Consider the following 26,000-nt stretch of genomic DNA (forward strand, 5'->3'; position numbering starts at 1 on the left):
AGAAAAGTTTATATTCGAGTTCTACTTCTTTGGTGGCACAGAAAATTTACATATAACACAGCCGCAGAGATCTCATCACTGCACTCCAGTCTGGGCGACAGTGAGACTCTGTCTCAAAAAAAAAAAAAAGCCAGAAAATGCCAGCCAGGCACAATGGCTCACACCCATAATCCCAGCACTTTGGGAGGCCGAGGTGGGCAGATCACCTGAAAACAGGAGTTTGAGACCAGCCTGGCCAACATGGTGAAACCCCCGTCTCTGCCAAAAATACAAAAATTAACCTGGGCATGGTGGCATGCGCCTGTAATCCCAGCTACTCCAGACGTTTAGGCATGAAAATTGCTTGAACCCTGTGTCATGTGCGTCTGTGTGCAGAGACAACCAAACAGGCTTTGTGTGAGCAACAAGGCTGTTTATTTCACCTGGGTGCAGGCGGGCTGAGTTCAAAAAGAGAGTCAGCAAAGGGTGGTGGGATTATCACTAGTTCTTATAGGTTTTGGGATAGGCGGTGGAGTTAGGGGCAATGTTTTGCGGGCAGGGGATGGATCTCACAAAGTACATTCTCAAGGGTGGCGAGAATTACAAAGAAACTTCTTAAGGGTGGGGGAGATTGCAAAGTACATTGATCTGCTAGGGTGGGGCAGAAACAAATCACAATGGTGGAATGTCATCAGTTAAGGCTCTTTTCACTTATTTTGTGGATCTTCAGTTGCTTCAGGCCATCTGGATGTATAAGTGCAGGTCACAGGAGATATGATGGCTTAGCTTGGGCCCAGAGGCCTGACACCCTGAAGGTGGAGGTTGCAGTGAGCTGAGATCACACCACTGCACTCCACCCTGGGCGAGCAAGACTCTATTGCCAAAAAGAAAAACAGACCAGGCACGGTGGCTCAAGCCTGTAATCCCAACACTTTAGGAAGCCGAGGCAGGAGGATTGCTTGAGCCCAGCAGTTGGAGACCAGCCTGGGCAACAAAGAGACCCTGTCTCTACCCAAAAAAATAAGAGAGGAGGAGAAAAACCAATGAGTTCCCCAGCCATAGTCAGACGCCCCTGACCCCCACCCCCACCCCATGGCTGTAATCAAGGTTTTGGTTATTTAGAGATACAGTCTCACTCTATCACCCAGGCTGGAGTGCAATGGTGCGATCTTGGCTCACTGCAACCTCTGCCTCCCATGCTCAGGCGATCCTCCTACCTTAGCCTCCAAGCCAAGAAGCTGGGACCACCGGCATGTGCCACCTGGCCCCCCCTTTTTTTTTTTTAGAGGGAGTTTGACTCTTTTTGCCCATGCTGCAGTGCAATTCCATGGTCTCAGCTCAGTGCAACCTCCACTTCCCGGGCTCAAGTGATTCTTCTGCCTCAGCCTCCTGAGTACCTGGGATTTCAGGCACTTGCCACCACGGCCAGCTAATTTTTGTAATTTTTTTTTTTTTTTTTTTTTTTGAGAGATGGGGTTTCACCATGTTGGCCAGGCTGGTCTGGAACTCCCGACCTCAGGTGGTGATCCACCCTCCTTGGCCTTGCTGAGATTCCAGGCGTGAGCCACCGCGCCCAGCCCCATCATCAAGGTTTGCAGGGACTAGCTGCAAAGCGGGGGCAGGGGCGGCATCTATTTGAAGCCGCTGTGTCTGTTTCGCGTGCACTTCCTCCACCGTGTGTCTGGCCACAGGCAGCTCTGGCGGAGGGGAGGGAGGCGAAGGGGCACCCGCGTATGCACGGCCTCAGGATGGGGCACGGACAGCCGGTCCCGGGCGGCATTCAGGCACCCGGCCCCGCCGTGGCAGGCACCTCCTATGAAGCCCCCCCCCTCTGTGGTTAAATCCTCCAGAAAGCCCCAGCTTCTGCCTTTTCTGTCACCTTTGACCCCAGGGGGACGTTAGGGGGCCCCAAACCCCGCCCCGCGTCAGCCAATAGACACAGCGGTGCGGCCCCTGTGGGACTCTATTATGGGGAGTATTTCCTAAATGTGCGGGGCCGCAAAGGCAGGGGTGGGAGGGGTCCGCGGCCAGGCTCCGTGAGGTGTGGTCTCCCCATGGACTCAGGATGAGGGTTGCTCGTCCTCGGGCCCAGGCCTCTCCCCCTTCAGCCAGCGCATCATCTGCTGGTGCTGCTGGACAAAGTCTTGCACGCAGGCGTCCATCATGGCCTCGGTCAGGACCCCGTCCTTGGAGCCATACGCCGTGGCCTAGTGGGGAGAGAGGGAGCTGAGGGAGGCCGCCATGGGAACCCCCCACCCCAAATGCACGCCAGGGCCCCGAGGTGGGGAGGGGCCAAACCAGGGGCTCCAGGATGGCCTGAGCGTGAAACACAGGCTTCCCGCACCTCGGCAGAGCCCAGCACGTGTGTGGACACCAGGGGCAGCCCCTGCAGTGCCCACAGCCCTGCCTGCGTCCTCAGCACTGCTGTTGCTCAATGACTTTCTAATAATAGAAAGCCCAAGGCGGAGCCTCACTGACGGCCGACCCAGGGCAGCTTCCGAGAGGCAGGTGGCAACTGCAGACCCTCTGCGTGTCTCAGCCGTGGCCAAGCAGTGCCCCCGGGTCACAGGGACCTCAGACCCTCAGACCCTGACCCTCACAGGCCTCCAGGGCAGAGGCAGCCACTGCCCACCTTGAGGCACGTGGCTGGTGGCCCCAAGGCCACCCCTGCCCCACCTCCCTGTCCTCCTGGGCACAGGGCTTGGCATCTGGCACGTGAAGGCTGGAGCTGCTGGGGCTGTGGCCCTTAGTGTGGCTTCAGGCAGCCTCAGGTCCAGCCCTTCTGCCATGGACGGGTCACTCTCCATCCCAACGCCAGCAAAGGGCATGGAGTCCCCAAGGGGAGGCACCCATGGGTCAGGGTGAGGGTGTGGGGACCCCCACTGGGCGCCATGCTCAAGAGCGCACCAGGACGCCTGGAGGAAGCACAGGGCAGGGGACCCTTCCCGGACAGCTGAGCGGGTCCCTAGCCCCATCCCAGCTGTACCTCCCAGAGGCAGGATTCATCTCACGGGGTGCAGGGGCGGCAGCACACCATCCTCCCACAACACCGTCGCCACGACGGAACCTGCCATGGGGATGACCATGTAGTGCCCGTCCCCTCTGCCAGCGCCCATCCCTCGCCAAGAGCCACTATGTGGGGAGACACTGACCGGAGCCAGACCGCCACTGTGGGTCGGGGGCCCGGGAGCGCAGGAGACACTGACCGGAGCCGGACCGCCACTGTGGGTCGGGGGCCCGGGAGCGCAGGAGACACTGACTGGAGCCGGACCGCCACTGTGGCTCAGGGGCCCAGGACTGCTCAACATCATTTTTGGTCTTGAGCCCACCCAAGAGAGGGCAAACAGGTGCAGGGACCCTCAGGGTCCACCCGAGTGGCTGCACCTGACCCAGGGCCCAGCAGAGGAAAGGGGGTGAGCAGATGCTCATGGAGCCACCCCTCCAGGAAGCACGGGACCTGGCAGGAGCCCACCAGAAGTGACAGCTAAATGTCACGTGGCCTCCCGGGTGGGATTCTGGGGCAAAACCCAGTCGCGGGTGGGTCCAACAGTGACACATGATGTTCACCACGTGGCAAGGTCCCAGGCCCAGGAAGTCTCTTTGCTACTCTTGCAACTTTTCTGGGAACCTAAAATCTTCAAACTATAAAAGTTGAAAGACAAGACCTGGACCTGATGTCTTCACATGTGAATTCACAAAACATTAAGAAGAATCAAACTCTTGGGCAAATTGAAGAACATTTCCTCACTCATCCTAAGAGGCCAGCATTACCCTCATATCAAAGCCAAAGACACCACAAGAAAAATGACATGCCAATATCCCTGATGAGCATCATTGGAAAAGTCCTCAACAAAATGCCAGCAAAACGAATTCAGGAGTATAATAAAAGGATTCCACACCCTGACCAAGCAGGATTTATTCCTGGAATGCAAGGATAGTTCAACATATGAAAATCAATCAATGTTCCACATACAAAATGTTCAACATACAAAAATCAGTCAATATTAGCAGAGTGGAGGAAGGAAACCACATGACCCTCTCAACTGTTGCAGGAAAAACATTTGGCCAAATACAATTTTTTTTTTTTTTTTTGAGATGACATCTCCTTCTGTCACCCAGGCATCTCGGCTCACTGCAACCTCCACCTCCCGGGTTCACGCCATTCTCTTGCCTCAGCCACCTGAGTAGCTGGGACTACAGGCACCCGCCACCACACCCAGCTAATTTTTTATATTTTTTAGTAGAGGCAGGGTTTCACCATGTTAGCCAGGCCAGGATGGTCTCAATCTCCTGACCTCGTGACCCACCCGCCTCAGCCTCCCAATATGCTGGGATTACAGGCGTGAGCCACCGCGCCTGGCCCACAATGAATAATCTGAAAGGGAAATTATGAAACCATTTCCATTTACAATAGCATCCGAAAGAATAAAATACTTTGAAATTCACTTGACCAAGAAGGTGAAAGACTTGCACAGTGAAAACTGGCCGGGCTCCGTGGCCCACACCTGAATCCCAGCACTTTGGGAGGCTGAGGCGGGCAGATCACCCCATGTCAGGAGACCGAGACCAGCCTGGCCAACATGGTGAAACCCCGTCTCTACTAAAAATACAAAAATTAGCCGGGCATGTTGGCGTGTGCCTGTAATCCCAGCTACTCAGGAGGCTGAGTCAGGAGAATCACTTTAACCCGGGAGGCGGAGGTTGCAGTGAGTTAAGATCGCAACACTGCACTCCAGCCTGGGCGACAGAGCGAGACTCCGTCTCAAAAAGACAAAAAAAGAAAACTACACAATATTGCTGAGAGACATCAAAGCAACATAGAGACTAAATGCAATCCCTGTGAAAACCTCAATTATGTTTTACAAAAACAGGAAAACCATTCCTAAAATTCATATGGAATCTCAAGGGATCCTGAATAGCCCAGACTGGAGTTCAATGGCACCATCTCAGCTCACTGGAACCTCCGCCTCCAGGGTTCAAGTGATTCTCATGCCTCAGCCTCCTGAGTAGCTGGGATTACAGTCACACACCACCATGCCGGGCTAAGTTTTGTATTTTTAGTAGAGACGGGGTTTCACCATGTTGGCCAGGCTGGTCTTGAACTCCTGACCTCAGGCAATCCACCCACCTCAGCTTCCCAAAGTGCTGGGATTACAGGCGTGAGCCACTGTGCCCAGCACAAAAAGAAAAAAACTCTTGAAGGACAAAGTTGGTGCTGGGCGTGTTGGCTCACCACCACTGCTGTGAGCAGTGCGGGATGAGTGTCCTTATAAGGGACACCAGAGAGAGCTGAGTTGCTCTCTCTGCCACATGAGGACCCAGCAAAGAACACTCCACAGGGAGGGACCGAGCTGGCACCCTGACCTTGGGCCTGTAGCCTTCAGAGCTGTGGGCACACACGCCCCAGTGGTTATGGCAGGCCCAGCAGTCGACCACACTCCTGTTGTTTTTTTTTTTTTTTTTGAGACAGTCTCACTCTGTTGCTCAGGCTGAAGTACAGTGGCACGATCTCGGCTCACCGCAACCTCCACCTCCTGGGTTCAAGCGATTCTCCTGCCTCAGCCTCTCGAGTAGCTGAAAATACAGGCATGCACCACCACCATGCCCGACCAATTTTTGTATTTTTAGTAGAGGTGGAGTTCGACATGTTGGCCAGGCTGGTCTCGAACTCCTGGCCTCAAGTGATTCTCTCTCCTTGGCCTCCCAGCATGCTGGGATTACAGGCATAAGCCATGACCAAATTACTCTTATTTTTTAAGACAGGGTCTCACTCTGTAACCCAGGCTGGAGTGCAGTGGCACAATCACAGCTCACTGCAGCCTCCGCCTCCTGGACTCAAGTGATCCTCCCACCTCAGCCTCTCAAGCAGCTGGCATCACAGGTATGCACCACTACGTCTAGCTAATTTTTTTTATTTTTTGTAGAGATGGGTTCTTGACTTGCTTTCCAGGCTGGTCCTGAACTCCTGGTTTCAAATAATCTGGCTGACTTGACCTCCCCAAATGCTGGGAATACAAGCATCAGCCACCACCATGCCCGGCCTCTGCTTTCTGAGTTGTGGAAACAGACCTGGTTCCAAGTGGGGACGGCCTGGAACAGAGACCTCAGCTGACCCACAAGGACGGGGTTTGAGATCTGGGGTTCTTTGTCACAGCGGCATAACCCAGCCTGTACTGACTAATACAGCTCCCTACATACCCCGGCTCCTACGTTCAAATCCAGGTAGTTGGCTACTTCATTAAGCTGTCACACATAATGTGCTGCCAGATCGAGTGACCAGGTTGTCACACAGACTCTGTGGACCCCAGAGGCGGCGATGCCTGTGCGTGGCCAGGGTGCCTTCTGCCCCACAGACCTGGTTTTGCTTTTCCAGCAGCCCCCAAAGACCAAAGCGTTCTGGATGGCCACGCCCACACTCCTGTGAGTCCCAGCTCCTTGGCCCTGGGGCAGCCACGGAGCTGCAGGAGGGGTGCCCCTGAGAAACAACTGGCTGTGGGACAATCAGAGGCCACAACTCCCACCCATGTGTCTGGGCCCGTCAAGCAGGACCAAGCCAACGGACTTGGTCCAAGAAACACAACGCCCCTCCACCCCCACCACCAAACTCACAAGGGGCCTCTCCTGATGACCATTCACACTGGGGGGTGCCTATCTGCGAAGGTGAGCATCAGAAGCCTCCCGCCCCACCTGGCAGAGCCCGGGCTACTAGGAGGCCGCACTGGCTTCCTGACCTGTGACCGTCAGCCACCGACATGGCCCCACACTTCTTGCTGGAGCAGGTGCATGCTGCTGCGTGGAGTGGCCCAACCGGGGCAGGGGCCCCGTGTCACATCTGTGCACTGAAAACCCCTCAACAGAAGCTCCCACGTGACACCAGTGCTGGGACAGGCCTGGCGCAACCGAGCATCTGCACAGCAGCTGGGCTTCCGTCTGGGTGGGGGCACCCGAGCCTGACTCACCTGCCAGGACACGGCCAGCTGAGCGATCTTCCGGCATGACATGCCCTCTGTCAGCCGAGCGACCTCTAAGCACTTCCTCCCGTAGTCAAACTGGGCCAGCTTCAGACGCCTGGGGAAGGAGTTCCCAAGTGGGCCGGCCAAGGCAGCAGCTCCCACACCACGAGGTGGGGGCCGGAAGACAGGCAGCCAGGCGGACACCCATGCCAGATGCCCCCTTGGGAGGGACTCTCTACCTGTGACAGCCAAGTTCCGCCCCCTTCCTGATGCAAGTCAGGCCTGGGCTGAGCAGGAAGGGGGCGGCTGTGGGGCCTGGAGATGGCCGCACCCCTTCCTAACACCAGCCCTGTCCACTCAGCACCCACAGGGCGCATGGCCGTTACACTGGCAGTGGCGGAGCCCTGAGTTCTGGCAAAAGCTTCTGCCTGGAGGCCACAGAAGCCAGGTCATGGTGCCAGAGCTACGAGCAGCCATGGGGGTGGGGGAGCCCAGGGAAGGGGAGGGCATAGGGAAACTGAGGCCCGGAAAGCTGGGCTAGCATGGAGCAGGTGGCAGTGGAGGAGTCGGCAGGGGAGAACCAGGCTCTCTTTGGAACAGAGCAGCTTTTGTCGTCACTGGCGACAGCAGGGATTTGGGTCAGGTGCACAGAAGGACTCAGAAACCGCGGCCCTGGGGACGCCAAGAAGTAGAGCAGCCTCTGCTCATCTGGAGTGTTCCCGAGGCAGCCGGTGTGTGGCGCCAGGGCCCCTCATCACCTGGAGGGCTCTGCCCACCGTGCCTGCTGCACCCACCGCCAGCAACAGGGAGCCTGACAGCCTCAAGGCACGTGAGCAGCAAGAGCCGCGCCCCACACCACGAGGCTCCAGGGCCGGGTGTGGCAGCTGCAGGGAGGCCAGGCCAGAAGCCAGCAGTGGACCATGAGGAACCTCTCCCTCCAGTCCTGACACGGGGGTGTCATGAGGAGCCTCTCCCTCCAGTCCCTACATGGGGGTCTCATGAGGAGCCTCTCCCTCCAGTTCCGACACGGGGGTCTCATGAGGAGCCTCTCCCTCCAGTCCCTACAAGGGGGTCTCATGAGGAGCCTCTCCCTCCAGTTCCGACACGGGGGTCTCATGAGGAACCTCTCCCTCCAGTCCTGACACGGGGGTCTCATGAGGAGCCTCTCCCTCCAGTCCCGACAAGGGGGTCTCATGAGGAGCCTCTCCCTCCAGCCCCGACAAGGGGGTCTCATGAGGAGCCTCTCCCTCCAGTCCCTACAAGGGGGTCTCATGAGGAGCCTCTCCCTCCAGTCCCTCCAGTCCCGACACGGGGGTCTCATGAGGAGCCTCTCCCTCCAGTCCCTCCAGTCCCTCCAGTCCCGACACGGGGGTCTCATGAGGAGCCTCTCCCTCCAGTCCCGACACGGGGGTCTCATGAGGAGCCTCTCCCTCCAGTCCCGACACGGGGGTCTCATGAGGAACCTCTCCCTCCAGTCCCTACATGGGGGTCTCATGAGGAACCTCTCCCTCCAGTCCCTACATGGGGGTCTCATGAGGAGCCTCTCCCTCCAGTCCCGACACGGGGGTCTCATGAGGAACCTCTCCCTCCAGTCCCTCCAGTCCCGACACGGGGGTCTCATGAGGAGCCTCTCCCTCCAGTCCTGACACAGGGGTCTCATGAGGAACCTCTCCCTCCAGTCCCTCCAGTCCCGACACGGGGGTCTCATGAGGAACCTCTCCCTCCAGTCCCTCCAGTCCCGACACGGGGGTCTCATGAGGAGCCTCTCCCTCCAGTCCCGACACGGGGGTCTCATGAGGAACCTCTCCCTCCAGTCCCTACAAGGGGGTCTCATGAGGAGCCTCTCCCTCCAGTCCCGACACGGGGGTCTCATGAGGAGCCTCTCCCTCCAGTCCCGACACGGGGGTCTCATGAGGAGCCTCTCCCTCCAGTCCCGACACGGGGGTCTCATGAGGAGCCTCTCCCTCCAGTCCCGACACGGGGGTCTCATGAGGAGCCCCTCCCTCCAGTCCCGACACGGGGGTCTCATGAGGAGCCCCTCCCTCCAGTCCCGACACGGGGGTCTCATGAGGAGCCTCTCCCTCCAGTCCCTACATGGGGGTCTCATGAGGAGCCTCTCCCTCCAGTCCCGACACGGGGGTCTCATGAGGAACCTCTCCCTCCAGTCCCTCCAGTCCCGACACGGGGGTCTCATGAGGAGCCTCTCCCTCCAGTCCCTACATGGGGGTCTCATGAGGAACCTCTCCCTCCAGTCCCTACATGGGGGTCTCATGAGGAGCCTCTCCCTCCAGTCCCGACACGGGGGTCTCATGAGGAACCTCTCCCTCCAGTCCCTCCAGTCCCGACACGGGGGTCTCATGAGGAGCCTCTCCCTCCAGTCCTGACACGGGGGTCTCATGAGGAACCTCTCCCTCCAGTCCCTCCAGTCCCGACATGGGGGTCTCATGAGGAACCTCTCCCTCCAGTCCCTCCAGTCCCGACACGGGGGTCTCATGAGGAGCCTCTCCCTCCAGTCCCGACACGGGGGTCTCATGAGGAGCCTCTCCCTCCAGTCCCTACATGGGGGTCTCATGAGGAACCTCTCCCTCCAGTCCCTACATGGGGGTCTCATGAGGAGCCTCTCCCTCCAGTCCCGACACGGGGGTCTCATGAGGAACCTCTCCCTCCAGTCCCTCCAGTCCCGACACGGGGGTCTCATGAGGAGCCTCTCCCTCCAGTCCCTACAAGGGGGTCTCATGAGGAGCCTCTCCCTCCAGTCCCGACACGGGGGTCTCATGAGGAGCCTCTCCCTCCAGTCCCGACACGGGGGTCTCATGAGGAGCCTCTCCCTCCAGTCCCGACACGGGGGTCTCATGAGGAGCCTCTCCCTCCAGTCCCGACACGGGGGTCTCATGAGGAGCCTCTCCCTCCAGTCCCTACATGGGGGTCTCATGAGGAACCTCTCCCTCCAGTCCCTACATGGGGGTCTCATGAGGAGCCTCTCCCTCCAGTCCCGACACGGGGGTCTCATGAGGAACCTCTCCCTCCAGTCCCTCCAGTCCCTCCAGTCCCGACACGGGGGTCTCATGAGGAGCCTCTCCCTCCAGTCCTGACACGGGGGTCTCATGAGGAACCTCTCCCTCCAGTCCCTCCAGTCCCGACACGGGGGTCTCATGAGGAACCTCTCCCTCCAGTCCCTCCAGTCCCGACACGGGGGTCTCATGAGGAGCCTCTCCCTCCAGTCCCTACATGGGGGTCTCATGAGGAACCTCTCCCTCCAGTCCCTACAAGGGGGTCTCATGAGGAGCCCCTCCCTCCAGTCCCGACACGGGGGTCTCATGAGGAGCCTCTCCCTCCAGTCCCGACACGGGGGTCTCATGAGGAGCCTCTCCCTCCAGTCCCTACAAGGGGGTCTCATGAGGAGCGTCTCCCTCCAGTCCCGACACGGGGGTCTCATGAGGAACCTCTCCCTCCAGTCCCGACACGGGGGTCTCATGAGGAGAGACTCCTTCGAATGCCGACATGGGGGTCTCAGAGCAACACTCCACGTCACCTCCCCTCACTGCCAGGGTCTGGGGGTGGCCAGGTACAGGATTTCCTCACAGCTCTCCGCGTAGTGAAGAGGAACGTAAAAGAGGCCGGGCACAGTGGCTCACATCTGTAATCCCTGCACTTTGGGAGGCTGAAGTGGGCGGATCACCTGAGGTCAGGGGTTCAAGACCAGCCTGGCCAACATGGTGAAACCACATCTCCACAAAAATACGAAAAGTAGCCAGACGTGGTCGTGGGCACCTATAATCCCAGCTACTCAGGAGGCTGATGCAGGAGAATCGCGTGAACCCAGGAGGCAGGGGTTGCAGTCAGCTGAGATCGTGCCACTGCACTCCAGCCTGGGGGACAAGAGCAAGACTTTGCCTCAAAAAAAAAAAAAATGTTAAAGGTTTGTAAGTGATAGTGGACTGTGCCTCCAAACCAGGAGACACGCCACCAGGCTGTTCTCAGGTGGGGATGAGGAAAGGGTGGCAGGACCTCCCTGGATGCGGCCTCTGGGACCCTTGGGGCCCACAGGGCTCCTGCACGAAACCGCAGGGCAGGGAGGTGGTGCCCATCCTGGAGACAGGGCCTGCTGGGTGTGTCCGGAGAACAGGAGCAGGGGTGGACCCTGAGCGAGGGCCCCTGGACGGGGGCTGGTGGGGCGGGACACTTACTGCTTTCCTTCTGTGGCCGGCTTAAGAACATACTCGTCAAGATACATTCTCACCAGGCGCGCCCGCTCCTCCTGCCCTGGCAGGTCGAAGTGGACCATCACGTCGATGCAGGCATTGATGGCCCAGTCGAACTGCTCGGGGTGGCAGCTGGCCAGGATCAGCATGAATCTGCGGGGCGGGGATGGGGAAGGAAACGCTCGGGCTGCCGGCCGAGCTGTCCCCAGGGGAACAGGTGCTCCTCAGACCCCTCAGGAAGACTTTCTGGGAGAATCTAAAGTGGCAGCTTGTGAGCACAGGAAACATGGGGAGAACGTGGCCACAGCCCTGGTCACCCGCCTGCCTGCCCCACCACGCCCAGCTGTCCCCCTGCCCGGCTTCCTGGGCCTCTGTTCTCGCCCTGTGTGGTACTTCCCCGCTGACCCTCGCCCAGCCTGATAGGCAGCGCTGGGAACACCACTCCCTCCTGCTACCTGAGCCCCGCTGTGCTGGGAGCAGGGATGCGGGACCCAGAGTCCATGTCAAGATTGTGGCCACGCTGGCCAGATGCGGTGGCTCACGCCTGTAATCCCAGCACTTTGGGAGGCCGAGGCGGGTGGGTCACCTGAGGTCTGGAGTTCAACACCAGCTGACTAACATGGTGAAACCCCATCTCTACTAAAAAATAAAAAATACAAAAAATACAAAAAATTAGCCGGGCGTGGTGGCGCACGCCTGTCATCCCAGCCACTTGGGAGGCTGAGGTAGGAGAATCGCTTGAACCCAGGAGGTGGAGGTTGCAGTGAGCCAAGATCACGCCATTGCACCTCAGCCTGGGCAGAAAAAGCAAAAACTCCGTCTCAAAAAAAAAAAAAAAAAATTATGGCCACGCGAGCCAGGAGCAGGACCTCGGGGGCCCGGGTTCAGCAGAGGCTCAGCAGGGCCCCAGCCTTGCCTCTCTGGGAAGGACCCAAGTCAGGGCTCCAGGGAGCGTCTACCGGCAGCAGCTGACCCGGGAGCCCAACGTGCCTGAGGAGTCAGCCACGGCCGACCAGCAGGACTTGATCCTCCGTGTGACACGTGACTGGGGCTGGAGGGGCCCAGGAGACCAAGAAAGCTCAAAATTAGGGGACTTGGGAGGGACTAGGGAGCCTGGCCATGGGGCGGTCACCCTATGGGGGACCTCTGGGCGGCAGCCCACAGAGGCCACACAAAGTCAGGTGGGCCCCAAGCCTGGAGGGTGCACCCCTGGCCAGCATCCGGGCGGGGGACCAAGGTCCCAGGTTCCGCCCCGACACACAGGACCTGCTCGTGCCCAGCTTCCCGTGGGAGCAAACGTGTCTCCATCTCCCACCCCAGGGCACACACACCCTCCAAGGGAGACCCAGCAGAGCCTCACACGATGAGACCACCTCCCTTACAGGCACAGGACCGCAGAAACCTAGGGGCAGAGGGACCTGCAAGCTGGGGCGGCGGCGCACAGGGCCGTGAGGACAGGACTGACCCCAGCTCTGCCCGGGAGGCCCCCGCATGTTCCTCAGTGACACCCCGTGCTGTCCCGAGCTGGGCCGTTCCCAGGGGACATCCGAGGTGGGCATGTTGAGGCCACGGCAGCTGCCCAGCACTGTGAGCCAGGGACCCTCAGTGGGAACCAAGGGCGACGGCTGCACAGCCCTGCCCGGGGGCCCAGGACCCGAGGGGCTCCCTCACTTGTTGCTGTGCTGGCCCGTGTGGTACAGGAAGGCGTTCAGTGTGGCCCTGAGGTCCTCGCTTATCTTCTCCTGCAGAGAGAAGTTTCCAGCCTTAGGCACCAGGAGCAAAGCCTTGTAAACAGCCACAGCAGAAAGTCCCACAGGCCTCCCTCCTGCAGGGAGCAGGGAGCAGGGACATGGCAACACTTTCATGGATCTAGACTCAAAAGCCTGACCAGGGCCAGGGGCGGTGGCTCACGAATGTAACCTGGATTTTGGGAGGCTGAGGAAGGCAGATCACACGAGGGTGGGAGTTTGAGACCATCCTGGCCAACATGGTGAGACCCCGTCTCTACTAAAAATACAAAAATTAGCCAGGCGTGGTGGCACACCTGTGGTCCCAGCTACGTGGGAGGCTGAGGCACGAGAATCACTTAAACCTGGGAGGCAGAGGTTGCAGTGAGCTGAAATTGCACCGCTGCACTCCAGCGTGGGCGACAGAGTGAGACTGTCTCAAAAAAAAAAAAAAAACCCTGACTGGGCGTGGGGGCTCATGACTGTAATCCCAGAACTTCAGAAGGTCAAGGCAGGAGCATCTCTTTAGCTCAGAAGTTCGAGCCCAGCCTGGGCAACAAGGGGAAACTCCATCTCTACTAACATTACAAAAAAGTTAGCTGGGGCCTGGCACGGTGGCTCACGCCTGTAATCCTAGCACTTTGGGAGGCCGAGGTAGGCAGATCACCTGAGGTCGGGAGTTCGGGACTAGCCTGACCGACATGGAGAAACCCAGTCTCTAGTAAAAAAAAAAAAAGACAAAATGAGCTGGGTGTGGTGGTACATGACTGTAATCCCAGCTACTTGGGAGGCCGAGGCAGGGGAACTGCTTGAACCCAGGGGGCGGAGGTTGCGGTGAGCCAAGATCGCGCCATTGCACTCCAGCCTGGACGACAGAGACCCTGTCTTAAAATAATAACTGTATGGCTGGGGGCGGTGGATCACGCATGTAATCCCAGCATTTTGGGAGGCAGCAGCGGGCAGATTATTTGAGGTCAGGAGTTCTCAACCAGCCTGACCAACATGGTGAAACCCCATCTCTACTAAAAATACAAAAAACTTAACTGAGTGTGGTGGTAAACACCTGTAATCCCAGCTACTCAGGGGGCTGAAGCAGGAGACCAGCTTGAACCCAGGAGGCGGAGGTTGCAGCGAGCCAAGATTGAGCCACTGCAAGCCAGCTTAAGGGATAGAGTGAGACTTTGTCTCAAATAAATAAAAATAAAAATAGACCGGGTGCAGTGGCTCACACCTATAATACCAGCACTTTGAGAGGCTGAGGCGGGTGCATTACAAGGTCAAGAGATCTAGACCATCATGGCCAACATGGTGAAACCCCATCTCTACTAAAAATACAAAAATTAGCTGGGTGTGGTGGCGGATGCCTCTAATCCCAGCTACTTGGGAGGATGAAGCAGGAGAATGGCTTGCACTGGGAGGCGGCGGTTGCAGTGAGCCGAGATCACGCCACTGAACTCCACTCTGGCAACAGAGCAAGACACCATCTCAAAAACAAAACAAAACAAAAAACACTCAAAAGCCAAACCTTAACTTTAAGCTGACCTAAAAAAAATGCTGTTTTTTTTTTTTTTTTTTTTTTTTTTTTTGAGATGACGTCTCGCTGTGTCGCCCAGGCTGGAGTGCAGCAGCACGATCTCGGCTCACTGCAAGCTTCGCCTCCCGGGTTCACGCCATTCTCCTGCCTCAGCCTCCTGAGTAGCTGGGACTACGGGCGCCCGCCACCACGCACAGCTAATTTTTTTTGTATTTTTAGTAGAGACGGGGTTTCACCGTGTTAGCCAGGATGGTCTTGATCTCCTGACCTCGTGATCCGCTTGCCTCGGCCTCCCAAAGTGCTGGTATTACAGGCGTGAGCCTCCGCACCTGGCCAAAAATGCTGTGTTTTTCACACAAAACTTAGAGAAAAAGAAATTGAGCAGTGGGCTGCGGCCTGGCCCAGGATGACAGCCGCACCCACCCCACCACCCTCCTGTGGCCAGACAGAGGCTTAGTGACACTCACAGTGGCTCGCCCCATTGTGGTCAGAGGCTTAGTGACACTCACGGTGGCTCGCCCCATTGTGGCCAGACAGAGGCTTAGTGACACTCACGGTGGCTCGCCCCATTGTGGCCAGAGGCTTAGTGACACTCACAGTGGCTCGCCCCATTGTGGCCAGAGGCTTAGTGACACTCACGGTGGCTCGCCCCATTGTGGCCAGACAGAGGCTTAGTGACACTCACGGTGGCTCGCCCCATTGTGGCCAGAGGCTTAGTGACACTCACGGTGGCTCGCTTCCGAAGGAAGGCATCCGCTTCATCCACAAAGAGCAGGAGGCTGTGGACGAGAGGGAGGCCAAGCTGGGTGAGAGTGACGCCAGGAGCAGCCCACAGCAGCGTCCGGCCATGGCCGGAGCAGGCCAGGCAGGCAGATCCCCACGGGGTCAGGCTCTGCCCCATCAGGAGCCCTAAGTCCTGGACCCGACAGAAGCTGATCCACTGACAGAAGCAGACTCTGCCCCGCAGGCTTCACCCCCACCCAGCCCAGTGCAGCGCTGGTGGCCGCTTAGAGTCCACGCCAGGGACAGGTCTTCTAAAGTGAAAGGTCAAAGGCCAGAGGGGAGGGTGCCAACCATGAGCATCGTGGTTCCAACGAGGACAGCCGAGGCCACAAGGGTGCCCGGGCTGTGCCCTGCGCAGGGTCACTGTGGGACCTATTGAAGGGAGTGTGCCATGCTGTCTTCAGCTAACTTTCAAATGGTTCTAGAAAAGGGAACCAGTGCCCACGCCCACCTGCAGGCGTGTTGGAGGGAGGGCGGCTGTGGAGGAGCCTCCCCTGCGGCTGTGAAGACCCCTCTCCCCCTGCACCCACCCACCTCCCTTCTGCCCTAAGTATCCCACTGGCAGCCTCCACACGCTGGGGGCCTCGTGTCCACCAGGGTCCACACTCAGGGGACTTTCCCTCCGAGGGACCCTCCACTGGGCCTCCTGCGTGGCCACAAGGACAGAGCTGCAGAAAGACAAGGTCCCCAAGAGACACCTGGACCCCCTTCCCAGAAGGCAGCCTGCTGGGCCGCAGCCAAGGGCCTGGTGTGTGCTGTGGGGACGTCTCACCCGCGCCGGCTGGTATTGGCCCAGTCAAAGAGCTTGTGCATGGCGGTCACGCCTTCCCGCCCCATGGGGGCCACGTCCCCGCCTGTCATGATGGCGTAGTCCATGCCTGAGTGCAGGGCGAGTTTCTGGACAGGAAGAGTGAGGGGAGACAGAACAGATGTTCCCTCCGCCTCTGCAAAGCCTGCACACTCCACCTGGAGTGTGGAGCCCCTGCCGGGCGTCCCTGCCTGGCATCCCTGCCTAGAAGCCACAGCCTGCCAGACAGGAGACGTCCTCTGCCTGGAAGATGGGAGGCGCTGCTACCCACACCAGCACCCTGAGCCTACACGAGGTTGAGCAAAGGCCTAAGGGGGGTCCATTCCCCAGGCGGCTGAGGCCCCCAGACACCTGCAGGCAGGTGACACCCCAGCGGCCCCTGGCCCACCTGTTCAGCCGGGCGCTCTCACCTTGGCAAACAGCGTCTTCCCGGTGCCTGGTGGCCCGTACAGCAGGATGTGCCTATACAGGCTCCGGTTCTTCTTGGTGTTCCTCGTTGCTATGGCGATGTCGCGCACCCGTGCTTCCAGGCTGGGCTGCCGGGGAAGACGGGGGTTTGGAGGAGATACTGTGCACCCATGGAAGCCTCAGGGGAAGGGGCTGCGGGAATGCCCGGGTGCAGACTCCGCTCCTCGGGAAGCCTCCCAGCTCACGGGCAGCCTATCTATCCCTGGCATGGTCCAAGCAGTCGCATCTCAGGACCCAAAAGCTCCTGGGCGCCACCACGAGCGCCAGCAAGGGCCACAGCCCGGCCCAGCTCCGGGGTCCCCTCCCTGCGCCTCCCCGGTCCCAGGCACACCGACTTACACAGAGCACGACACCCTCCAGCGCGTCCTGGGGTCGACTGAGGAGCCGCCGGCTGACCTGCCGGAGGGGAAGGGGAAGCGCCACTGGGTCACCTGCCACAGAACAGCCACCAACGCACACACACGCTCGGTAACACGCAGAAACGGAGCTGCCCCGAATCACAGCCAGGACTGGCCCGGAGCTGGAACCCCGCCCCGCCGGGAGACTGGGTGTCTGTTGCAGGGATTGGGGGCATTTTCCAGTTCCTTATCGGCTTCTCTTTTTTCTGGGTTTTTTTTGTTTTTGTTTTTTGAGATGGAGTCTCGCTCTGTCGCCCAGGCTGGAGTGCAGTGGCGTGATCTCTGCTTACTGCAAGCTCCATCTCCCAGGTTCACGCCATTCTTCTGCCTCAGCCTCCGGAGTAGCTGGGACTACAGGCGCCCGCCACCACGCCCGGCTAATTTTTTGTATTTTTTTAGTAGAGACGTGGTTTCACTGTGTTAGCCAGGATGGTCTCGATGTCCTGACCTCATGATCCACCAGCCTTGGCCTCCCAAAGTGCTGGGATTACAAGTGTGAGCCACCGCGCCCGGCCAGCTTTTATTTTCTTAACCATCCACCGAGTGACGTGTGGAGACCCTGCCACCCCCGTGTGGAGAGCAGGCACCTTGGGGGCTGGCGAACGGCGCGGCTCCCCAGGGAGGCCGCCAGACGCCGTGGCCTGTAGCAGCTTCCCCGACAGACGGCCACACACCCAAGTCCCAGGTCTTGCAAGGACCCCGATGTGCTCCCAGGCCCCATCAAGAGCCCTGAGCAGGGGACACCGAGGCAGACAGGGGAAGGGTCTCACTGATGCAGACCCCCTAAGGTACAGCGCCAGACAGGAAAACCCACCCGTGAAGCAGCGTGCGGGTGCCCATTATCCGGGGAAAGGGAAGGGACAGGAGTGTATGCGTGGGCTGTGCTCATGGGGCAGAAGGGACTCAGCGAGGCACTTGCACTCAGGGAGGGCCAGGCCTGTGCCGCTACCTGGATGGGGTGCCGCAGCGCCTCCAGCACCGTGATGCGGGACGTCTCCCTCACTAGGGACGGCTTCCCCAGCCGAGCCTGGATGAAGCGGCCGGCGACAAGCGTGGCATTCTTGGCTGAGTAGACCCCGACAGCCAGCAGCGTCAGCCCAGCCACCTGCAGCAGAGACACCGCACTGGCGCACCGGCCCCCACCGTCCCTCCCTCTTAGAGTGGGAGATGCACGGGGCTGCCCCCACCCTCTCTCCGCCCGAGGGAGAAGCACAGGGCCGTGTGCTGGCCCCACAGGAACCCGAATTCCCGGCCCTGAATCCCACAGCCACGCAGTTACAGGAGGCAGGTGGGGCAGTCATAGCGCCCTCACTCAGGGCCATTTTCTCTGCAACTGGTAGCATAAATCCTACAAAGCCCTGGTCGCTGAGCAGGGCCCTGGGCAGACCCAGCCGGATGTCACAGGGCCACACCCTCGGTACATTCTTGGCCACTAAAAATGGTACTTTATTCCTGGAAAACAAGACTAACCCAAAATCTCTAACTCGTTTTAAAAATCAATTAGGCTGGCTGGGCACAGTAGCTCAGGTCTGTAATCCCAGCACTTTGGGAGGCTGAGGCAGGTGGATCACCTGATGTCGAGAGTTGAAGACCAGCCTAACCCACATGGAGAAACCCCGTCTCTACTAAAAATACAAAAAGTTAGCTGGCCATGATGGCACATGCCTGTAATCTCAGCTACTTGGGAGGCTGAGGCAGGAGAATCACTTGAACCCGCGAGTCGGAGGTTGCAGGGGGCCAAGCCGCGCCGTCACACTCAAGCCTGGGCAACAACAGTGAAACTCCATCTCAAAAAAAAAAAAAAAAAGGTTTATGCCAGGCCTGGTGGCTCATCCCTGTAATCCCAGCACTTTGGGAGGCCAAGATGGGCAGATCACTTGAGGCCAGGAGTTCGCAACCAGCCTGGCCAACATGGTAAAACCCCATCCCTACTAAAAATACAAAAATTGGCCGGGCATGGTGGTACACACCTGTAATCATAGCACTTTCTGAGGCCAAGGCAGGTGGATCACCTGAGATCAAGAGTTCGAGACCATCCAGGCCAACAGGGTGAAACCCTGTCTCCACCAAAATAGAAAAATTAGCCGGGCATGGTGACCTGCACTTGTAATCCTGGCAACACGAGAGGCTGAGGCAGGAGAATCGCTTGAACCCGGGAGGCGCAGGTTGCAGTGAGCCGAGGTGGCGCCACTGCACTCCATCCTGGAAGACAGAGTGAGACCCTGTCTCTAAATACAAACAAAAGTCAACAGTGCATTAAGCAGCTCCGTCATGTCCTCACATGACACCGTCTCACCAACATGGTGGCAACACCACCTGCAACATTCACCGTCTCACTGACCAGGCTACCAGCAGGCGCTGCAGTCACAGCTCTGGGCACCGGCACCACGGCAGAGCAAGTGCCCACTCAGTGCTGGGCACCTACTGTGTGCTGGGCGGGGTGGGGACGGAGGACACAGCCATGTGCGACGTGGGGCGCCACCACAGCAGGCCGGAGCCTGGGCACAAAAGAGTGAGGCTTTAAAGGAGAGAGGAATCTGTGAACTTCAAACTCTCAGGGTTTTCTGAGGAATAAAGAAGGTTTTTGCAAAATGGAGTCAGGGTCGCCTTCTGTTTTTTCTTTCCTTTTTTTTTTTTTTGAGAAGGAGCCTCGCTCTGTCCCAAGGTTGGAGTGCAATGGCAGGATCTTGGCTCACTGCAACCTCTGCCTCCCGGGTTCAAGTGATTCTCTACCTCTGCCTCCTGAGTAGCTGGGACTACACCCACGTGCCATGTGTAGAGATGGCATCTCACTGTGTGGCCCAGACTGGCAACTGCATTTTCTTCTCCCAGCTCAAGGAGGGAGGAGCGGCTCCCACCAGCAGGTCCAGTTTGGGCTTGTTCCATGCTGGGAGAGCGCCAGGACCTGTGCAGAGCCAGCAGGGACAGGACCTGGGGCTCCAGGAGGCCCTCACATGCTGCCCCTCCGCCACCTGCCAGCCCTGTTTTATGAGTATGTTTACCGTGGCTGTCACTTTGTCCTGGTCTGTCACAAAGGCACGGAATCCTTCCCCAAACAAGGTGCCAGCCGTCCTGTGGGGAAAGCAGTGGTGTGACCAAGAGGGAAACAAAGACCCACGCCACGTAGCAAGAGCAGGTTGAGGGTGAGGCCTTGACACAGCAGCCCTGTCCTGCCAGGACAGGGGGGCAGTGTCCCCACCAAGGAGCCAGCCTACAGCGGCCAGACCTGGGAGAGCTGGAGAGCACCCTGGGACCAGCGACTCACACCTGTGGGGGCTCCATCTGCGGCCGGCCCGGGCCTCGGCAGCGCTCACCTGATGGACTCCAAGAAGGTCTGATGGTGCTTCCGCACGGACTCCTCCTGCTTCCGTAAATCCTCATTGACAAGTTGCTGAGAAGAAGCCGCAGAAAAAGAGAAAAGCCTTTAAAACCAGAAAAATGCTCAACACCAATCCAGAGGTTGCGTCCGCCCAAGGACCGCAGGGCTCCAAGCGTCCCGGGCACCTGGGGGCCTGCAGACGCCGCACCATGACACAGACACGGGTGACATCGGCCGGGACGGCAGTCACTGAGGGGATGGGTTCAGGGGCCCAAACTCCCCAGCGGCAGAAACAGCCCCCACTGTGGCTTCCCCGACAAGGGCCACTGCGGGCCGACCTTCCCAACACCACTGCCCTGATTCAGGCTGGGCTTAAGGAAGCTTCTGTCTTCTGCCAATTAAACGTTAAAGCTACAATGCCCACAACAGGCAACACGTGAACCCCGCCTGCGAGCTCAGGACTGAAGGTGACGGGCAGGGCACCGTGGCTCACACCTGTAATCCCAGCACTTTGGGAGGCCGACACAGGTGATCACTTGAGGTCAGGAGTTCAAAACTAGCCTGGCCAACATGGTGAAACCCCGTCTCTAATAAAAATACAAAAATTAGCTGAGTATGGTGGTGGGTGCCTGTAATCCCAGCGACTTGGGAGGCTGAGGCAGGAGAATGGCTTGAACCCAGGAGGCAGAGGTTGCGGTGAGCTGAGATCGCACCATTGCACTCCAGCCTGGGCAACAGAGTGAGACTCCGTTTCAAAATAAATAAAATTTAAAAATCTTGCTGAGCTGGACACGGTGGCTCACGCCTGTAATCCCAGCACTTTGGGAGGCTGAGGCCGGTGGAGATCGGGAAATCGACACCATCCTGGCTAACACGCTGAAACCCTGTCTCTACTAAATATACAAAAAAAATTAGCCGGGCGTGGTGGCAGGTGCCTGTAGTCCCAGCTCCTCAGGAGGCTGAGGCAGGAGAATGGTGTGAACCCGGGAGGTGGAGCTTGCAGTGAGCCAAGATCGCAGCACTGCACTCCAGCCTGGGCGACAGAGCAAGACACCATCTCAAAAAAAAAAAAAAAAAAAAAATCCTGCTGAGTCAAAGAAATCAGGTGAGGATGTCAAGAAGACACAGGCCCTCCAGACGACCAGACGCCCTCACCAACACCGGTCCTCCCTCTCGGGCGGCTCTGCAGCAGCGTCTCTCACCTCCCCTTGTTTCCTTCTGTGAAATGAGGCGCCCAAGCTCGGCCCTGGGCCCCACTGCTGCCCATGTACACGCCCCTGGCCCTACCCACCGGCAGTAGCCCTACCAATCTCCACGCCCGAACCCCACGTGCGCCCCGGCCTCCCCGCCCACACCGGCCCCACTCACTTTGAGCTTGGACTGTTGCTCCAACTGCAGCGTCTGCTCCTGCATCTGCGCCAGATTCAGAGTGTCCTTTGACATGGCCTGCAGACGCAGGGACACGGAGGGCAGGTGTCAGGGACACGGAGGGCAGGTGTTAGGATACACGGATGCCGCTGGGCAGGCACGCACACCAGCCAAGGGGGTTTCTGGAATCCATGGCCACCCCTCGACCTCAAAGCCCCCAGCCCTGCCTCCCCATCCTCCTTCCTAGTCAGACCTGGCGTGACGATGCCCCATCCCCAGCACATGGCCTGATGCATTTGTGAGGTTTTATCCCCTCCAGGGATGGTCTTGGAGAGCCACATCAGGAAGGCCATCCCACGTGGACGGGAGGAGGCTCTTTCCCAATTCAACAGAAAGTCAGGCGATGGCTAAAGTGTCCATTTTTTCACGTTACACGTGCTTTTTTTTTTTTTTTTTTTTGAGACGGAGTCTCGTTCTGGCCCAGGCTGGAGTGCAGTGGCGTGATCTCTGCTTACTGCAAGCTCTACCTCTCGGGTTCACGTCATTCTCCTGCCTCAGCCTCCCGAGTAGCTGGGACTACAGGCGCCCGCCACCACGCCCGGCTAATTTTTTGTATTTTTAGTAGAGACGGGGTTTCACCATGTCAGCCAAGATGGTCTCCATCTCCTGACCTCGTGATCCGCCCACCTCGGCCTCCCAAAGTGCTGGGATTACAGGCGTGAGCCACCGCGCCCGGCACATACCCTTTTCCTAAGCTTCCAATGACTGTTGTCAGTGATCTGCTATCAAGCACGTGCGGGCAAGAAAGTGAAAGAATCAGAATTAGATAGCAGCCAACAAGCTCAGGGTGACGAGGACAAGCATCTGACAACGTCCTCAGTTACATTTTGTTCCCAGTGGGGAACCGACACAGGTCGATGTTTGGGTGACCTGGGACAGAAGTACGTATTCTCCGAGCTGCTGAGGACTCAGCATCAGGTCTCAACATTTTCCGGGATGAGTTTTCCCATCACAAAATTTTACCATAAAAATCTTCTGGCCGGGCACGGTGGCCCATTGAGAAAATATGCAGGACCTTGGGGAGTTAATCATGAAGGGGATTAAAGAATCCATGCCCCGAACGCAGAATCTTACCTGAATATTTAACGTACAGCAAGGAAAAGATAAAGGGCCTGCGACATAATTTTTAGACGGATGAAAACAAATGAGAAAATATGCTGGTCGAGGTGTCGAGGAGCCTCTTGGGCAAGGAATTTGTCACTAACCATTGGCCGGATATTAACCACGAACTACAAAAGAACGAACTAGAAAAATAAGCCTGTAGAAGAGATTCTAAGAGAAAGGGAAAAAAAATCTTAGAGGAAAGAGAAAGACTGACAGAGGGAACAGAGAAAGTCAGAGAGAGAGAGACAGAGTCAAAGAGAGAGAGACAGACAGAGTCAGAGAGAGAAAGACTGACAGAGGGAACAGAGAAAGTCAGAGAGAGAGAGACAGAGTCAGAGAGAGACAGAGTCAAAGAGAGAGAAAGACTGACAGAGGGAACAGAGAAAGTCAGAGAGAGAGAGACAGAGTCAAAGAGAGAGAGACAGACAGAGTCAGAGAGAGAAAGACTGACAGAGGGAACAGAGAAAGTCAGAGAGAGAGAGTCAAAGAGAGAGAGAGACAGGCAGAGACAGAGTCAGAGAGAGAGACAGAGTCAGAGAGAGAAAGACAGAGTCAGAGAGAGAGACAGAGTCAAAGAGAGAGAGAGACAGAGTCAGAGAGAGAGAGACAGAGTCAAAGAGAGAGAAAGACTGACAGAGGGAACAGAGAAAGTCAGAGAGAGAGTCAGAGAGAGAGACAGAGTCAGAGAGAGAGAGACAGAGTCAGAGAGAGAGAGACAGAGTCAAAGAGAGAGAGAGACAGAGTCAGAGAGAGAGAGAGAGAGACAGAGTCAGAGAGAGAGAGAGACAGAGTCAGAGAGAGAGAGACAGAGTCAAAGAGAGAGAAAGACTGACAGAGGGAACAGAGAAAGTCAGAGAGAGAGACAGAGTCAAAGAGAGAGAGAGAGACAGGCAGAGACAGAGTCAGAGAGAGAGACAGAGAGAGACAGAGTTAGAGAGTGAGAGAGAGACAGAGAGAGACAGAGACAGAGAGAGAGAGACAGAGAGACAGAGAGACAGAGAGACAGAGAGACAGAGAGACAGAGAGACAGAGAGACAGAGAGACAGAGAGTCGAGAGAGAGACAGGCAGAGACAGAGTCAGAGAGAGAGACAGAGTTAGAGAGAGACAGAGAGAGACAGAGAGAGACAGAGAGAGACAGAGAGAGACAGAGAGAGACAGAGTCAAAGAGAGAGAGAGACAGAGACAGAGTCAGAGAGAGACAGACAGAGTCAGAGAGAGACAGAGAGAGAGACAGAGAGAGAGACAGAGAGAGAGACAGAGAGAGAGACAGAGAGAGAGACAGAGAGAGAGACAGAGTCAGAGAGAGACAGAGTCAGAGAGACAGAGTCAGAGAGAGACAGAGTCAGAGAGACAGAGTTAGAGAGACAGAGAGAGAGACAGAGAGAGAGACAGAGAGAGAGACAGAGAGAGAGACAGAGAGAGAGACAGAGAGAGAGACAGAGAGAGAGACAGAGAGAGTTAGACAGTTAGAGACAGAGAGACAGAGTCAGAGAGAGACAGAGTCAGAGAGAGAGACACAGAGAGAGAGACAGAGAGAGAGACAGAGTTAGAGAGACAGAGAGAAAGAGTCAAAGAGAGAGACAGAGTCAGAGAGAGAGACAGAGTCAGAGAGAGAGACAGAGTCAGAGAGAGAGACAGAGTCAGAGAGAGAGAGTTAGAGACAGAGTTAGAGAGTCAAAGAGAGAGACAGAGAGAGAGACAGAGAGAGAGACAGAGAGAGAGACAGAGAGAGAGACAGAGAGAGAGACAGAGAGAGACAGAGAGAGACAGACAGTTAGAGACAGAGTCAGAGAGAGACAGAGTCAGAGAGAGACAGAGTCAGAGAGAGACAGAGAGAGTTAGAGACAGAGTTAGAGAGAGTCAAAGAGAGAGACAGAGAGAGAGACAGAGTCAAAGAGAGAGACAGAGCGAGAGAGACAGAGAGAGACAGAGAGTCAAAGAGAGACAGAGAGAGACAGAGTTAGAGAGAGAGACAGAGTTAGAGACATTTAGAGAGAGAGAGAGAGACAGAGTCAAAGAGACAGAGAGAGCCAGAGAGAGAGAGAGACAGAGTTAGAGAGAGAGAGAAAAGGAGAGATAGAAGTAGTCAAGAAAAAGCAATGTGCCCCATTCTTTTAAAAGCCAGAGTACACCCGGCGTGGCAGCTCACCATGCCTGTAATCCCAGCACTTTGGGAGGCCGAGGCGGGCAGATCACGAGGTCAGGAGATCATCCTGGTTAACATGGTGAAACCCCGTCTCTACTAAAAATACAAAAAATTAGCCGGGCGCGGTGGTGGATGCCTGTAATCCCAGCTACACAGGAGGCTGAGGCAGGAGAATTGCTTGAACCCAGGAGAGACGGAGGTTGCAGTGAGCTGACACAGTGCCACTGCACTCCAGCCTCGGCCACGAATGAGACTCTGTCTCAAAAAAAAAAACAAAAAAAACAACTTACCGAAAGGCATGGAGGCCACTGACAACTATCCTTAATGTGGTAACCCACGGACGGCCGTAGTGCATTACAGGACGACACTTATTTAAAGATAGTTCCTCCCAGGTGATTCAAGGAAAAAGACACAATGGGTAATCAGTAACTAACAGGAAAAACTCTTGTGGAAATAGAGTTAAGAGGCCGGGCTCTGTGGCTCACACCTGTAATCCCTGCACTCTGGGAGGCTGAGGCGAGTGGATCACCTGAGGTCAGGAGTTCGAGAGCAGCCTGGCCAACATGGTGAAACCCCGTCTCTACTAAAAATACAAAAATTAGCTGGCCGTAGTGGCGAGCACCTGTAATCCCAACTACTCAGCATGCTGAGGCAGGAGAATTGCTTAAACTCAGGAGGTGGAGGTTGCAGTGAGCCGAGATCACGCCATTGTACTCCAGCCTGGGTGACAGAGTAAGACTCCGTGTCAAAAAATAAAAAATAAAAAAATAGAGTTAATAAAGTTTCCTAATAATTGGTCTGCTCAAGCATGAGAGCTGTTTGCACTTGGCCAAGCCTTAGAGTACTCACAGAACCAGGAAAGAACCATCTATACCAATTCTAAGTATGCCTTTGGAGTGGCTTTTTTTTGTTTTGTTTTGTTTTTTGAGATGGAGTCTCGCTCTGTCGCCCAGGCTGGAGTGCAGTGGCGCTATCTCGGCTCACTGCAAGCTCCGCCTCCCGGGTTCACGCCATTCTCCTGTCTCAGCCTCCCGAATAGCTGGGACTACAGGTGCCTGCCACCACACCTGGCTAATTTTTTGTATTTTTAGTAGAGACAGGGTTTCACCATGTTAGCCAGGATGGTCTCGATCTCCTGACCTCGTGATCC

General features: G+C 57.0%; 1 protein-coding gene across 2 annotated transcripts; it reads right to left on the bottom strand.

Annotated features, from left to right (window-relative positions):
* Window positions 1-1,941: 1,941 nt before the first annotated feature.
* ATAD3C (ATPase family AAA domain containing 3C) lies at window positions 1,942-25,747 on the bottom strand. Of its 2 annotated transcripts, XM_024355743.3 has the most exons (13): window positions 25,141-25,747; window positions 21,540-21,617; window positions 20,167-20,243; window positions 19,855-19,924; window positions 17,802-17,957; window positions 16,794-16,850; window positions 16,397-16,522; window positions 15,951-16,075; window positions 15,123-15,174; window positions 12,806-12,876; window positions 11,120-11,287; window positions 6,939-7,047; window positions 1,942-2,186 (listed from the first exon to the last, which is right to left on the bottom strand). In XM_024355743.3, the coding sequence occupies exons 2-13, from the start codon at window positions 21,612-21,614 to the stop codon at window positions 2,040-2,042; spliced, it is 1,233 nt and encodes a 410-aa protein (XP_024211511.1). In that variant the 5' UTR covers window positions 21,615-21,617; window positions 25,141-25,747; the 3' UTR covers window positions 1,942-2,039. The 2 variants fall into 2 exon arrangements, with proteins under 2 accessions (XP_024211511.1, XP_054517721.1); XM_054661746.2 differs by lacking the exon at window positions 16,794-16,850.
* Window positions 25,748-26,000: the final 253 nt, after the last annotated feature.

This window comes from Pan troglodytes, chromosome 1, assembly GCF_028858775.2.
Source record: "Pan troglodytes isolate AG18354 chromosome 1, NHGRI_mPanTro3-v2.0_pri, whole genome shotgun sequence".
In the NCBI taxonomy this organism is placed as follows: domain Eukaryota; kingdom Metazoa; phylum Chordata; class Mammalia; order Primates; family Hominidae; genus Pan; species Pan troglodytes.